General features: G+C 42.3%; 1 protein-coding gene across 1 annotated transcript; it reads right to left on the bottom strand.

Annotated features, from left to right (window-relative positions):
• Positions 1-11,994: 11,994 nt before the first annotated feature.
• On the bottom strand, positions 11,995-14,008 carry gemin8 (gem (nuclear organelle) associated protein 8). The gene is made up of 4 exons (XM_033979516.2): positions 13,945-14,008; positions 13,741-13,814; positions 12,860-13,208; positions 11,995-12,682 (listed from the first exon to the last, which is right to left on the bottom strand). The coding sequence occupies exons 2-4, from the start codon at positions 13,741-13,743 to the stop codon at positions 12,435-12,437; spliced, it is 600 nt and encodes a 199-aa protein (XP_033835407.1). The 5' UTR covers positions 13,744-13,814; positions 13,945-14,008; the 3' UTR covers positions 11,995-12,434.
• Between the last annotated feature and the right edge of the window lie 741 nt (positions 14,009-14,749).

The following is a 14,749-nucleotide window of genomic DNA, read 5'->3' as shown; positions in this document are numbered from 1 at the left end:
CTTTGTCTCACATAACGCGACCGGATTGGCTACGCTCAGTAATCCAATGACACCACAAACACGCGCCAACTCAAAACCAGCGCCAGCCAAGTCTTTAGCAAACGATACGTGTTTAACTAGTGGTTCACCTCATTTTGCGATAATCAACCCCGAAAACAACGGCGGTGGCGGCCATCTGCTATAGATCCTCTTAATACTGACCCACGTGGCGCTGGCTGGAGACAAAGCCCTGCCCACTTACCCGTCCCCTCCCGGATACCCACAGAGAGAAACAAAGGTGACCCCGGCTCCCCCTGATATTAGACACCGCCGCACTTTGACACGGGCGGTGTTTAGCAGAGTGGTTGTCCCCCCGGGGTTGTAATTTAGACTGGATGTGAGCCATATGCCGTTACTGGGTCAGCCTCCGCGCGGACGTTTGGACGAGTCGCTGGCTTCTGAGGGAGGAGAAATTTGAGATACTGGAAGGGCAATGGGAGGCAGAGATTCAAGAAGGTTTCACAATGTTGTCAAGGAATTAGCTGGTGGTGACAAATAATAAACAAAATCAGCAGAAAATGTAAAAAATTGTTTATAATTTGATAAAACGTGTCTGTGCTGCAATTTTTGATCCGTTACAATGTTTCCTCATCACAAACAGACCTGGGGTTGTGTTTTTGTTTCATTGACACGTTTAACACACAAATCCCGTTCTTCTCTCAAATGGAAAACACCTTGTGATGTCATCATGTGGTGATACAGGAAGTGCTCCACTGTGTTTTTAAACTCCACACACCTTCGCTAGAATCTTTTGGATAATTTCAGCTCTGGAATTGTCAATCTCTACTGAACTAAAGGTAAACGGAGCTGTTAATTTGAAAACTACCACTTCATGACATCACAAGTTGGAACAGAGCATTTCATTTTGATACTAATAACAGGTTAAAGTGTGACTCAAACATGTGTGAATGAAACAAAACAACTCCAGGTCTGTTTTTGAGGAGAAAACATTATAACATGGCTTTTATGTTCAGTTTTTAAGTTGTGGTTTAAGTATTAGACAAACGTGACAGGACTGCAAAGTTACCTGCCTGCTCTGTTCCACCTTGTGATGTCATGAAGTGATGTCTACCTTTTACCTTTTGTTCAGCAGAGATCGGCAATACACCTTCACTAGAATAATCCAAATGATTCTAAAAATGAAGGTGTGTGGAGTTTTAAAAACGCAGCGGAGCACTTCCTGTATCACCACATGATGTTTTCAGTTTGAGAGAAAAACTCAGCCTAAATATGCAAAGTTTGTGTGTTTAACATGTGTGAATGAAACAAAACACAACTCCAGATATGTTTATGATGAAACATTAGAACAGAGATTTTAAAATAAGCATAAAATGTGCCCTTTAACTCAATATTCAAATACGTGTGAAGACTTTACCAAGAACTTAACCCATGTCTTTTTACTATCAAGTCTTAAGTGTCAGTACAGATAGTAAAACTTGTGAGAAAGTTGTCGAAGTCTGTCCAATCAAACGCACAAATGGACTTATCATAAAGACGCTGCTATATCCTTTAGATAACACAACAACTTAAAATGGAGGATATGATCATGAGGAAGTCTGCGGCCACAAACCGTTTGACCCAGAGACCGTCTAGTTCAGTGCATAACAAAGCTATATATGTACATTTTACACTTGTACACGAACGCCTACTAAGTCACCAGGATGATCTGAAATCTGCGCCGATTCTGGCAAATTAGATGGATCATGTATCGGCTGCCAAATATCGGTTCAGTCGATATCTTTTTTGGGCATGTAAATTAATGTTGTTGGTCGTACTTGGCCCAGAAAGTCTCATAATGTTTGAATTTTATTTATACAAAGAGGTAAACAACAGCTACATAACACATTTAGAGCAGTTTTGTCTCACTTTATTTTTGTTTAAAGGAAATAAATGCTGTTTTTAGTCTCTGGTATCGGGAATCGGAACTGAAAAGGCTGAAAAACCCAGATTAGAGATGTAGTGTAAGCCATTTCTAACCTAATATAAAGTTGAATTTCATTTTTGTCCCCTTCATCTGAAAATAGAGCTAATATTAATAATAATAATAAGGCATTTTATTTATAAGCGCCTTTCAAAACACCCAAGGACAGTGAACAAGATAAAAATTAAATAAAAACATACAAATACAATAAAACATGACAAAAAGCTGATTGATAAAAGATGTGTGATTGTGTGATATTTCATTTAACTACACTATAATAAAATTGTTGACTGTTTAAATTCATTCAGTTTTCGGTAAATTTTTATAAACTTTGTTCAAAGCCGAATGAGGAACTGCCTTTTTGAAAGTGAGCGGCTTTCATCTCAGTTTTTCCTTCTTTGCATCTATATTTTTTGACCTCCGACAAATATTATGACATTCAACTGTTAGCCGTGAAGGGTGTATTTCAAGTCCTCTCTCCCCCTCTGTGGAGTCCCCTTAATCCCCCCCTCACCCTCTACCCTCCTACCCCCTCCTACCCCCTCCTACTCCTCCCGCTGGGTCGTTCAGATTAAGGCCTTGTCCACACGATGAAGTACAGTGCTCCCTGGCATCAGCCCCGACACAAACACACACTTTTGGACTTTGGCCCTGCGTCCGAGCCCGAGGTGCCTCAGAGACGTGACGGAAAAAGTGGATCCTCTGCCTTTATCATCATTTATAGTAATAGTTGTAGTATCAGAAGTAATAATTTTAGTAATAATATTTTAGTATTAGAAGTAGTTTTTGGTTTTAGGATTAGTATTGGAAGTAGCAGTAGTTGTAGCCATAGTAGCAGAACTAGCAGCAGAGTAGTAGTAGTATCAGTAGTAGTATCATTAGCATTAGTAGTAGTAGTATCAGTAGTAGTGGTAATATTACTCGTATCAGTAGTAGTAGTAGTAGTATCATCATCAGTAGTAGTAGTAGTAGTATCATCATCGGTAGTAGTAGTAGTAGTATCATCATCGGTAGTAGTAGTAGTAGTATCATCATCGGTAGTAGTAGTAGTAGTATCATCATTGGTAGTAGTAGTAGTAGTATCATCATTGGTAGTAGTAGTAGTAGTATCATCATTGGTAGTAGTAGTAGTAGTATCATCATCGGTAGTAGTAGTAGTAGTATCATCATTGGTAGTAGTAGTAGTATCATCATTAGTAGTAGTAGTAGTAGTAGTTCCTGGACCAGCTCTAGTTCCGGGACCAGTTCTAGTTCCTGGACCAGCTCTAGTTCCCGGACCAGGTCTAGTTCCTGGACCAGCTCTAGTTCCTGGACCAGCTCTAGTTCCTGGACCAGGTCTAGTTCCTGGACCAGCTCTAGTTCCTGGGCCGGTCCGGCGTGGGTGTGTCTGAACGCTCAATATTTGTATGAGACTGAACGGCGAGGAAATCCCATCACCACAATGACAATCCCAGAACTTCTCTCATTAACGTGACACTTTTATCAGTCAGTGGAGCTCGTGGTGCAGATTAAAGGAAAGTGTCTTACGGCCGTCCGCTCTCATTACACCAAGAACGAGCGAAACTTCTGCCAAATGTGTCGCTGCCGGTGACAACGCCGCGACGCTTCTTCATGTCATCAGAATTGAGATTAACACCGGAGGAGGTGAAGAAAAAAAAACAAAAAAAAACTAATTGATTTTGTGACAAGCTCACGGCCACATAGTCCTGGTCGGTTCTGCTGTTGCCATGGAGACGCAGTATCCAGAGCGCCGGTAGGCTGTGGTGGCGCCGCCGATTCGGAGAGAGTCTCATCAGTTCCTAGAAAAGTTCTCGTAACAGAATTGACCGGATTTGTGTGCAGGGGCGAGGCTGTCGTGAAATGAGCGGTTTGTCTCCGTGGAGATAAAAAACGGCGTATTGTGGGATATTTCAGGCAAAGCGACAATATCTCCATGGAGACAAGCGGATGGCAGCGCGTCATAGTGTTGAGGCTTCCAGCTATAAATCAATTCCCAAACAGATGAGCTAATGATGAGCTCGTTTTAAAGTTTTATTGAGGAAACGCATTTAAAATAATGTGTATTTTGGTTGAATTTCATTTTTCAAAACAGAAAGTTGGAAAAAAAACAACAAATAATTGAAAAACGGTTCCGAAAATTGAAGTTGTCCGTCTCAGTTTGGGGTGACAGAGGCTGAACCGCTAACCTGAAAGATTCTGTTTGGATCTCAACTCCTACAAGCGCATACTGTTGTGCCTCTGAGCAAGACACTTCGACTAAAACTGCATCCAGAGACTAGTGACGCTGGCTTTTGTTTTGAGTCCTTCTTCCAGCATTGCTAAACGGTCACGAAAACGTTTTAGTGTCGTCTTTGTCGGCCTCCCTCGTGTGTAGCTCCTCCCCCTGAGTGGCCCCCCGCCGCTCTGGCTCCGCACTCTGCCTGACCTCACGGTGACCCTCACGATATCTGCTCTGGGACACAACTCCTCGGCTAAAACGCGGCTGTAACCTGCTTTCCCCAAATAACCACGTGGACAGGAGTCTGGTCCAGGACACGATCAACGGAAGGGCATCTGAAGTATTTATACTAGTGGTGTAAGCGCCAGGGCTGGGCGTCGTTAAGAAATTGCCGATACGATACACACCTCGATACATAGGCCACGATACAATACATATCTCGATACAGTGCACCATTGATTCGATACGATATATTTTAAAACGATTCAATATGGTTCAGTGAAAAATAAAGGATTTCGGGAAACTTAATGATCAGCCCCATTTTCACAAAACATGAACATTATTTAATTATTTTTTTTTTTAAGTCAATCAATCAATCAAACTTTATTTGTATAACACTTTACAACAGCAAAAAACTGAACCAAAGTGCTTTTCAAGTGCATTAAAAAGTAAAATGTACAATGTAAAATATAAAAAACAACAACAAAAATTCTATATACAAAACAACAAACAATAAAAAGGCAAATGTAAACAGATGAGTCTTTAGCTTTGGCTTTAAACAGAGACAAAGTAGTGACTGAGCGTAACTCTAGGGGCAAAGAGTCTGGGACCAGCCACAGAAAATGAACGGTCACCCCACTGTTCCCTTTTGGTTCTGGGGACGTCCAGCAGGTGTCGACTGGCCGACTGCGGAGCTCTGTTGGGCGTATGAGCCGTTAACAGCTCGCAAATATATGAAGCTGCAAGACCACGCAGAGCTTTAAAAACAAACATTAAACGTTTAAAATCAATCCTGAAACGTACCGGGAGCCAATGGAGGGAGCACAGAACCGGGGTAATGTGACTATGTTTGCGAGTATTTGTCAGAAGCAGCTTTTTCAACTAATTGCAAGCAGAAGTCTCCCATTTATTAAAGACGTGCAGTTTTATGGCTCTGAAGGATCGCAACATATCGACTAAATTACAACTGTGATACTAAAAGTTTTTGTTAAACCAAAGTTAATATTTTAAGTTACATTTTAATCATCAAAACAGTGAATCAAGTGTCAGATGTTCTATATTTCCACACAATTGTAGCGCTGTGACAGAATAATTTGGTAAAATATCAAAAAAAAAAAAATAAAAAACAAATACTCTTGGTGATATATGTACAGCAGCCAATGATATCAATACTGTATTAAGTGAAACGATACGATATATAGATATTTTGATATTTTTGCAGACCCCTAGTTCATTTTTTGTCATTATTTTGGTTTAAAAAGCAATGTCATTATCCGTTTGATTTAAAAAGAAGATGTTCTGATACATGATGTGAACCTGTGGGGGCGCACTCCTGCCTACCTGTTGTATTTTCATTCAATAACACGTGAAGAAATGCTCATTAGTCGTCTTTCTGTTGTGAGGAGATTAAATTAGTATCAATCTGTGTAATACAAGACGTTTAATTAAAACACACACCGGGCACAAAGGCGACATTCATCCAGCCGAACCTGAGCTTGTTTATTTTATTTTTAATCGCTCGTGTCATCGTGCGACTGTCACTTGAGCAAACCCGTTCACCCAGTCGGCTCGTCAGCGTCTTAACACAGAATTACACGACTCCCGCGGTGCCATCGCTCTAATCCCGCCCCTTTTAACCGCCTTTTCAAAACCTCCACGAGCGACGCCAAAATCCCTCCTCTTCCTCTCCTCCCTCGCACCTGAAGACGCACTTTCTCTTCACCGTCGCTCTGTTTTTTTTCTGTGTTATTTTTCAACGTACGGCTGAATTTCTAGCGCTTAATCTGAGGCGGCGATGACGACGGTGACCCACTTTCTCTCTTTCTCCCCCCCCCCCCTCTCTCCCCGCCCTCAGCCGTCGGTCGCCAAGGAGACGCTTCCCCTCTCTCTCTCATCCCTGGACCGAACCATCCGACGCTGACAAAGGTTAATCTTGTGTCCTGACGCACACACACACACAGAGAAACACACACGTTACAGCCGTGCGTTCGGAAATGCTAACCTCACGCCCAATTTCCATGAAAAAAAACACATTCTCACACATTTTTCCAGTGTTTTAATCCGCCGAACGATGATTTTTAACACCAAATCTCTCTCATAACGTCTAAAAACGCGCGAATACTTTTTCAATCCTTACCCATTAACAAAGGATCCGATGCAAACTCTCATGCAAATTTACGCAAACACACCCTGCGCCGTCCCTCCCGTCTCACCCTGACACACCACCTACACCGTTCCAACTCGTAAGTCACCGTTTTGGGGGCGCAAAACCTACAACTTCGAATGCATATAATCTTATTCTCAACGTGTCAGAAGGAAACAGACGCATAAACGCACGCATAAAACACACACACACTCCCCCCTTCCCTGACAGCAATTTATCCAATGCTAATCCCGTTGGCCCAGATTTGCACTTCAGTCTGCTCCTCGTGTTATCGTAGTATCAACACACACACACACACACATATATACACACACACGTACACACCCACCTATACCCCGCCCCTCCCCCCCAACGCTCCATCATCTGATCTGGTTTAGTCACGTGACCCGAGGAGTAGCTGCACCTGCGACCTACTGTATGCCTCTGCTGCGTGAGTCAGTGGTGGTGGTGGTGGTGGTGGATGTGGACGTGGACATGGTGGTGGTGTTGTGGGAGGGGGGGGGGGTAGGTATACGGCGGCCCACTTGAAGACACAAACGCGCAGATTTGGGCTATTTCGGGAGCGTGTAGGAAGATGAGCGCGGCGGAGGTTTCCACGGCAACAGGTCCCATCATCATCATCAACGCGGAGGGCCCGATGCTAAAGTAGCCGTCGGGTATCGGATGCTCGCACGCGGCAGGGGGAGGAAGAGTAGTAAAAGGAGCCGGACGGGATGTGTGTGTGTGTGTGGGGGTGGGCAGTGTTAAAAAGGTGTACTATGTAACTTTTTCTGCTTGAAGGTTTCACAGTGTGGCATTAAACGGATCTTCACAGCACCAGGTCAGATAAAGAGGACAAATCGTTCATCTTTTTTTGTTTTTTTTAAGGTTTAAAAAGGCAAATGTAATAGAATAAATACTGTGCAACCTTCTAGGCAAAGCAATGACATCTCCATGGAGACAGCAGGTAGCGGTACCTCCATTAGAAAGGTTACGCAGTGCACCTTTACGGGCCCTGTATCCATTTATTTGAGCAAAATTGTTCTCGCCCCAGTAGAGACATTTTGGTGAAGTCATTAAATTCTAAAAGGTTATTACTGACTGATGATGAGGAAGTGCGAATTAGCATGCTAGTTGTTCATTAGCGTGATGGCAAGCTCTGGAAAGTTTTGAAAAAAAAGCACCTGAATGATTAGGATGCTCTGAACGCAAAAAGTGAGGAATAACTGGATCACTGCAGAAGTTTTCAAATGAGCTAGTTCTGTTTTTCACATTTTTAAGACTCGCTGGCGTAAAAGCAACGACACATCTCAACCTTTAGATCAAATATTTTCTTAATACACTGGTCCCTCGTTTATCGCGGGGGTCACGTTCCAAAAATAACCAGCAATAAGCGAAATTCACGAAGTATCACCTTTATTTTTTACAATTATTCGCTATGTTTTTGGCTGTAAACCCCCTCACCACACACTTTATACACTTTTCTCACACAGGCGTTAACATTTTCTCACATTTCTCTCTCGTTTAAACTCTCTCAAAGTTCAAACCTTCGTAGGCGTCTTTGTCGGTGCAGAACGTTTCATCGACATCGTGGGTTTTGTCGGGGAGAAAACAGATTGCAAACGTACAGCACTTCAGAGTCACACTGCGATCCAACGTTTATGTAAATTTGTCTGAACACATTCTGTACTGGACAGGAGACACGGCACGGAGGAGACTGATGGACAATGGTCTACAGTCCAACAGCCAATCAGGACGCAGGACACAATGCACGTTCAGACACTGGAAAAAAGCATGAAAAATTGCACTAGAAAAATCTGCGAAACAGATTTACTTATCGCTCTTGGTCTTTTCAGTCAAAAACTCCACTTAAAAACTCTTGCTGCAGAAGGGTATTGTAAACAAATTTTATAGTAAGTGGCAGCCATTTATTGACTTTTTGTCTTTTTTTTTTTTAATTATGATTATTATTTAATTTTTACCACCACCATTATTATTATTATTATTATTATATATGATTTATATGTTTAGTTTTTTATTATTATTATTTACTATGTGATTTCTTATTTACCTAGTCAGGTTTTGTGTGATTATTTATTTTTCTTTGTATTATTATTATTAATTTATATTATTTATTTACTTTTTAAGTTTCAGTTTTGTTATGTATAAAAATTAAAAAGCTGTGAATGCATTTGTTGCTTTAAATGACAGTACATTGTAATATTTGTTCACACATTAATAAAAATATGAATTAAAAAAAACAAACAGTTCACACTCAGGCATCGTCTCCTTAGAAATCCCATTATCTCGCACACGCTCTTTGGAAAGTACAGGCAGGAAGTAGAACGACGATAGAGATGTTTTTCAGTCGGGTTTAAAAAGAGTTCATAAACTTTTGATTTTAAAACACTTACATCAAAGCAAAAGAACCTAATATTTACACATAATTATATCGAAATGGCAGAAAAACACCACTAAAAATATCAGTGTTTTCAAATATCAGGCTTCTGTTAGTTGCTTCTTCAGATATTTAGATCATTTTGGTAAAAAAAACAAAACATACAGTGCTAAAAAACAAATTACTTGCCAATTTTTACTCAACAAAAAGTTTAAAATGTATCTGGTAACTTGAAAACTTGCTTCATGAGTCAATTTTGTGTAATATAGGACCTTTAAATACATAATATAATAAGGCATGTTTATTTTTAAGGTTGTCTAAAGTGTGACAGATAAAACATTTAAGCTAAAAAGACGAAAGACTGATGAAGAGGAGGAAGAGGAGGAGATGATGAGCGCTGCAGATGAACGGTCGGAGCTGAAGATTAGACAAGAGACACAACCCGAGTCCTGAAAATAAAAAGTTTACGACGGCCTCCTGCTGAAATAAGGCTCCAGCCCAGTCACTAAATCACACTCATGGGAAGAGTACTTTGGAAATGTATTAAGTTACACAATCCTGAATAGTTGCAGTAAAACGTGTACTGTGTTCTCAGTACTTTTACATTTGTTATGGATTTATTTATCACAAATTGGAGCGGGAAAGACACGTGCACATGCCTCACCACAAGGTCAGAGTTTCATGTTTTTCTCTCTAAATACTGAGCAATTTGAAGACTAGAAAAGTAACTGTACTCTGAATGCAGTTACGCAGTATAAGTACTCCGAGTGTGTATTCTTGGGACATGTATTCAGTCACTTCGACGCTGTGAACTCATGTCACTCCACTACATCCTGTCTGTTGTCAACCTCTCACCGGAGCCACGGGCGATAAACAGCCCCTGGATTAGAAACAGATGTGTAGAGCAGGAGACAAAGAGAAAAAGAGAGAAAGAGAGAGGGAGAGGGGGAGTGAGAGAGGGTGGAAAGAGAGGGAAGAGAGAGAGAGAGAGGGTGGGGGAAGATAGAGAGGAAGAAGGGGGAAGGGGAGAGAGACAGGGCAAAAAGAGGGGGAAGAGAGAGGGGGGAAAGAGGGAAAGAGAGGGGGAAGAGAGAGAAAGACAGGGGGAAAGGGGTAGGAGAGAGCGAGTGAGAGAGGGCGGAAAAAGAGGCAAGAGAGAGAGAGGGGGAGAGACAGAGAGGAAGAAGGGGGAAGGAGAGAGACAGCGCAGAAAGAGGGGGAAGAGAGAGGGGGGAAAGGGAAAAAGAGGGAAAGAGAGGGGGTAAGAGAGAGGGAAAGGGGTAGGAGAGAGCACGAGTGAGAGAGGGCGGAAAGAGAGGGAAGAGAGAGGGGGGAAAGAGGGGAAAAGAGGGAAAGAGAGGGGGGAGGAGAGAGGGAAAGGGGTAGGAGAGAGCGAGAGTGAGAGGGCAGAAAGAGAGGGAAGAGAGAAGGGGAAGACGGAGAGGAAGAAGAGGGAAGGAGAGAGAGAGACAGGGCAGAAAGAGGGGTGAGAGGGAAAGAGGGGAAGAGAGAGAAAGAGAGGAGAAAGGAGCAAGAGAGAGAGGGCTGGAAGAGAGGGGGGAAAGGGTTAGGAGAAAGAGAGCGAGAGAGGGCAGAAAGAGAGGGGGGAAAGACAGAGAGAGGAAGAAAGAGGTAGGGGGGAGAAAGAGTGGGAAGGAGAGAGAAAGACAGGGTGGAAAGAGGGGGAAGAGATAGAGCGGGAAAGAAAGAGGGAGGACAGGGGAAGTGGGGGGAACAGCAGGGAGAGAGAGCAAAGAGAGGCGAAAGAGAGAGGGGGTTAAAAACGGAAAGAGACAGGTTTAAGAAGAGTGAGAAAGAGAGGGGGAATAGAGAGAGGGCAGGAAGAGGGGGAAGAGAGAACGAGAGGGGGAAGAGGGAAAAGAGAGAGGGGGAAGGAGAGAGAGGGCAGAAAGAGGGAAGAGATAGAGGGGGGAAGTACAGAAAAACAGGGGGAAAGGGGGAGAGAGGGGGAATAGAGAGAGAAAGGGAAAGGAGAGAGAGGGGGAAGGAGAGACGGAGGGACAAAGAGGGGGAAAGGGGAAGAGAGAGAAAGAGAGAGACAGAAATAAAGGGGGAAGGAGAGAGAGAGGGTGGGAAGAGAGAAAAGGGGGAAAGAGAAACAGAGGGGGCAAGAGAGACAGAGGGAAAGAGAGAAAAAGTAGAAATGGTGGGCCCTTGGAGGTTTTTGGTAAGCTACTGTTTTTAGGTCAGGAGACAATGAGCGGCTTGTGCCAGGAGTTAAGAGTTAACACATGGGCAAAAACTTGTCTTCAGCTGTAAATCACAGAAATGGGCCAATATATAAAAGTGAAAGCTGAAGAACCAAAACAATCCCACATCATTTTAAAACTTTTTGTGCCACGAGCCAAAGAAAAGTTCTGAAGAAACAGCATTGCATCTTCACTGAATATTTCAAATGGGTTTAAAAGCTTTCATCGCCGTCCAGCCTCCATCCACGCACATTAATAAGTCATACAAACTGTGCTATATCTGTTTCCCGTCGCATTCAAGCACAGGTTTTAATGGCATTTATGTGATAATATAACAAGTACAGGCAACAAACTTGAAGTAACGCAGTGAAAGTTGACAGACTGCGGAGGTTACGTTTGGTTAAGCCTTTTAAGTGATTAGGAGCGTGTGCACATTACATCGTCCTACACCGATGTTCAACCGACCACGACGACAACAGCAGCAGCATCATCCACACAAACCTCAAACCCATCACCAAAGTACTTAAACCGACCTCATTACCCAACCGTTTTATAAACTCTATGAAACTTCACATGAAACTTACCCATTTTGAAGAGGAAGTGTAGCCTTCAGCTCCAGGACAAGACTTGAATGCACACCTCCTCAGAGCGATGCATGTGTCTCTGAACACAAGGGGGGAGGAGGAGGAGGAGTGGGTGGAGGAGGAGGTGGAGGGGGGCAGGAGGCACACAGCTGGAGTGGAAGTCCCGTTTGGGGAGCGCAGCTCGTGGAGAGGAGACCGACGTCATGGCCTAGGCTGGAAATATATCAAATAATAATGCATAAAGGTATTCAAGGCAAGATTATAACTAGAACTCTACATCTTTTATTAACAAATGAAACTTTAAAATGGTGCATGAACAGGTATTTAAATGGACAAAAAAGCAGTGGAAATCTTGTAAAAACAACATTTGGATCCAAAACAAAAGTCAGATATAAAGACTTAAAGTCAAAAGTGAAAGTGTGTCGGCTGCATGAGGCGTGTTTTATCTCTGCACCAAAGAGAGATGTTTTCTAACCAGAAATGACAGTAAAGAGATAACAGACATATTTAAATTCATGATATTTACTGGTAACATTTAGTCACTCCATTTAGCAACAGGTAACCAGTAACAAATGCTTCAAGTTCATCTGGAGCAGATCTGGGGCAGAGACCTGTTTGGAGTCCAATATCTTGTAACCTTGGATAATTCAAACATGAGTTCTGTTTGAGTGGTTGCAGCGCCTCCTTCAGGCTGAACAGTGGTCAGAGCTTCAGAGGGATCACAGGCCAGTACTTTGGCTGCTTCAGGTCACAGTTCCTGTCAAACGTGAGCTGCATGGCGGCCTCCATGGCCATGATTTTAGCAGCGTCTTTCCCGTACAGTTTCTTCATCTCTGCAGCGCGCCGCTCACCAGGACGCTCGATGGGAGGGGCCACACTGCTCCTGTAGGAGGAGTCATGCAGGTCCTGGTCAGCGGGCACATAGTCCTCCTCCTCCTGCTGCTGCTTCTCTGTTACACAGGACACATGAATTACTGCAACAGTAGGGGGCACTCTCACCACACAGATGGAAATACACTGTAACCATGTGAAACAGCACTGTGCTAAATAGATTAGCTTCTCATCACAGATGGTTATGTCACTGTTGTATATGTCACATTTATTTAAGTAAAAGATTGAGTCCTTACTGAGCTCCTCACGGTGCTTCTCTGTCTGAGCAAAGTACTGCCGCAGCTCCTCACTGATCTCCATGTTACTGACGTCACACTCGATGTCATTGTCCGAGCTGCTCTCCTCCTCTTCTTCCTCTTCCTCCTCATCATCATACTCCTCCTCCTCCTCTCCTGCCTCCCAGTCTGTGTACCTGGCGTGGCTGGGGTGGGATTGGGGGTAGCAGGCTGGGCCGTAGGCAGCGTGCAGGGCTTTGTGGTAGGCTCTGCGGTGCCTCTGGTACCAGCCCATGGCCTGTGAGTAGTGCTGCCAGTAGCGGCTGTACACGGGACTGGAGAACCACGACATCACCGTGGTAACGTCGTCCTGTCACAAACACATCAGCACCATGAGGTTTATGTGGAAACGCTCAAAGTAAACTCAAATCTGATGCTAATGATAACAAAGTCTGAGTAAAGTCCAGGGATAGAACGTAAAAATAGAACTTTCCTTCAGTAGATTTTAAAGTACTTTTTACGTTTACTTCACTACATTTCAGAGCATGTATGTCTACTTTCCACAGTGCATTTTTGAACAAGTATGTTTTTTATTACTGAGGGGTTTATTTTTAACATGTTCAGAATTTGAACAAACAAAAACTTACAAATAAAAACGATCAATTCAGTTGTTTCTGTTGAACCAAATTCAGAACAAACCTCAAAATCTACATGAAATACTTTTACTTTTTACTCTTTAAGTACAATTTTATTCAGGTACTTTATGACTTTGACCTGTTTAAAAATGTACATAAAGAGTAAAGATTTCTTCATGTGATACTTTTCCTTGAGTATTTCTTTGCTCTGGTGTCTGTCCTTTTACTTAAATAACAAACCTGAGAACTTCCTCCATCACTTCTTACCATATTTGTTCCTCTGAGGAGCTGATCTGCAGGTGGATCATTCAGTAAACACACAGTAGTGTCATGGCTGCATTCTGTTGACAGTGACAAAAGTCAAACTGGAGGCCAAACACTGTCTGAAAAAGCTCGTGCACAGAGAGAACACACTGCACAGGAACAACACTGATTTTAACTCTGTCTATTTTGTTCCAGCTTTACTTTTACCTTCAGAAAAGCTGCAGCTGCGTCTCACGAGGAGCTGGTTGTGTAAACACTTCCTGGTTCCAAATTTCCCGAGATCCTTTGCGGGCTTGCTAAGTTCTGTTTACATGGCGACCTCTAGAGGACACTCCAGGAAGCTCAATTTAAACATTGATGTTATTTAATTTAACTCAACGCGAAAAAATGATTTAAACAAGTGAGTTTCATGAAGATGTCAAGGAATAAAAAGTAAAATGATTAAACTGGTATTTTTCTTGTTTGGATAAGAACAATTCACTTCATTTATATAAGAAAAATTAGAAAGATAGAGACAACAACAAGAGCAGATTATTATCAAGACTCAAGTAAAAGAAAAGGTATTAAAGTATTAAATTCCCTGGTGAAAAATGTGCTTAAAGAGTAAAAAGTAAAAGTATTTCATGCAGATTTTGAGGTCTTATAAAACTTCAAATGCAGTGATTTTGACACAGATTAGTGCCAAATTTTGTTCAACAGAAACAAATGAATCAATCGTGGGGTTTTTTCTGTCTGTTTTTATCTATATATTTTTGTTTTGCTCAAATTATGAACATGTTAAAAATAAACCCTCAGCCTTTTCAGGGGGTGTCAAACACTTTTACTTACTCAGTTCTGTTCAAATATGTCGTGGAGTAGAAGGTACAGATACTGCTCTCAAATGTAGTGGAGTAAAAGTAAAAAGTACACACTGTAAAATGTACTCAAGTAAAGTACAGACACCGAAAATTTATATTTAAGTTATGTTCCCCACTGTCAGACACGGGGCAAATGTGTCATTAGCTTTACATTC

The sequence above is a fragment of the Periophthalmus magnuspinnatus genome, chromosome 2 (genome assembly GCF_009829125.3).
Source record: "Periophthalmus magnuspinnatus isolate fPerMag1 chromosome 2, fPerMag1.2.pri, whole genome shotgun sequence".
Classification (NCBI taxonomy): domain Eukaryota; kingdom Metazoa; phylum Chordata; class Actinopteri; order Gobiiformes; family Gobiidae; genus Periophthalmus; species Periophthalmus magnuspinnatus.
Note: the sequence above shows the minus strand (reverse complement) of the source record. Positions and strands in the feature narration are given on the sequence as shown.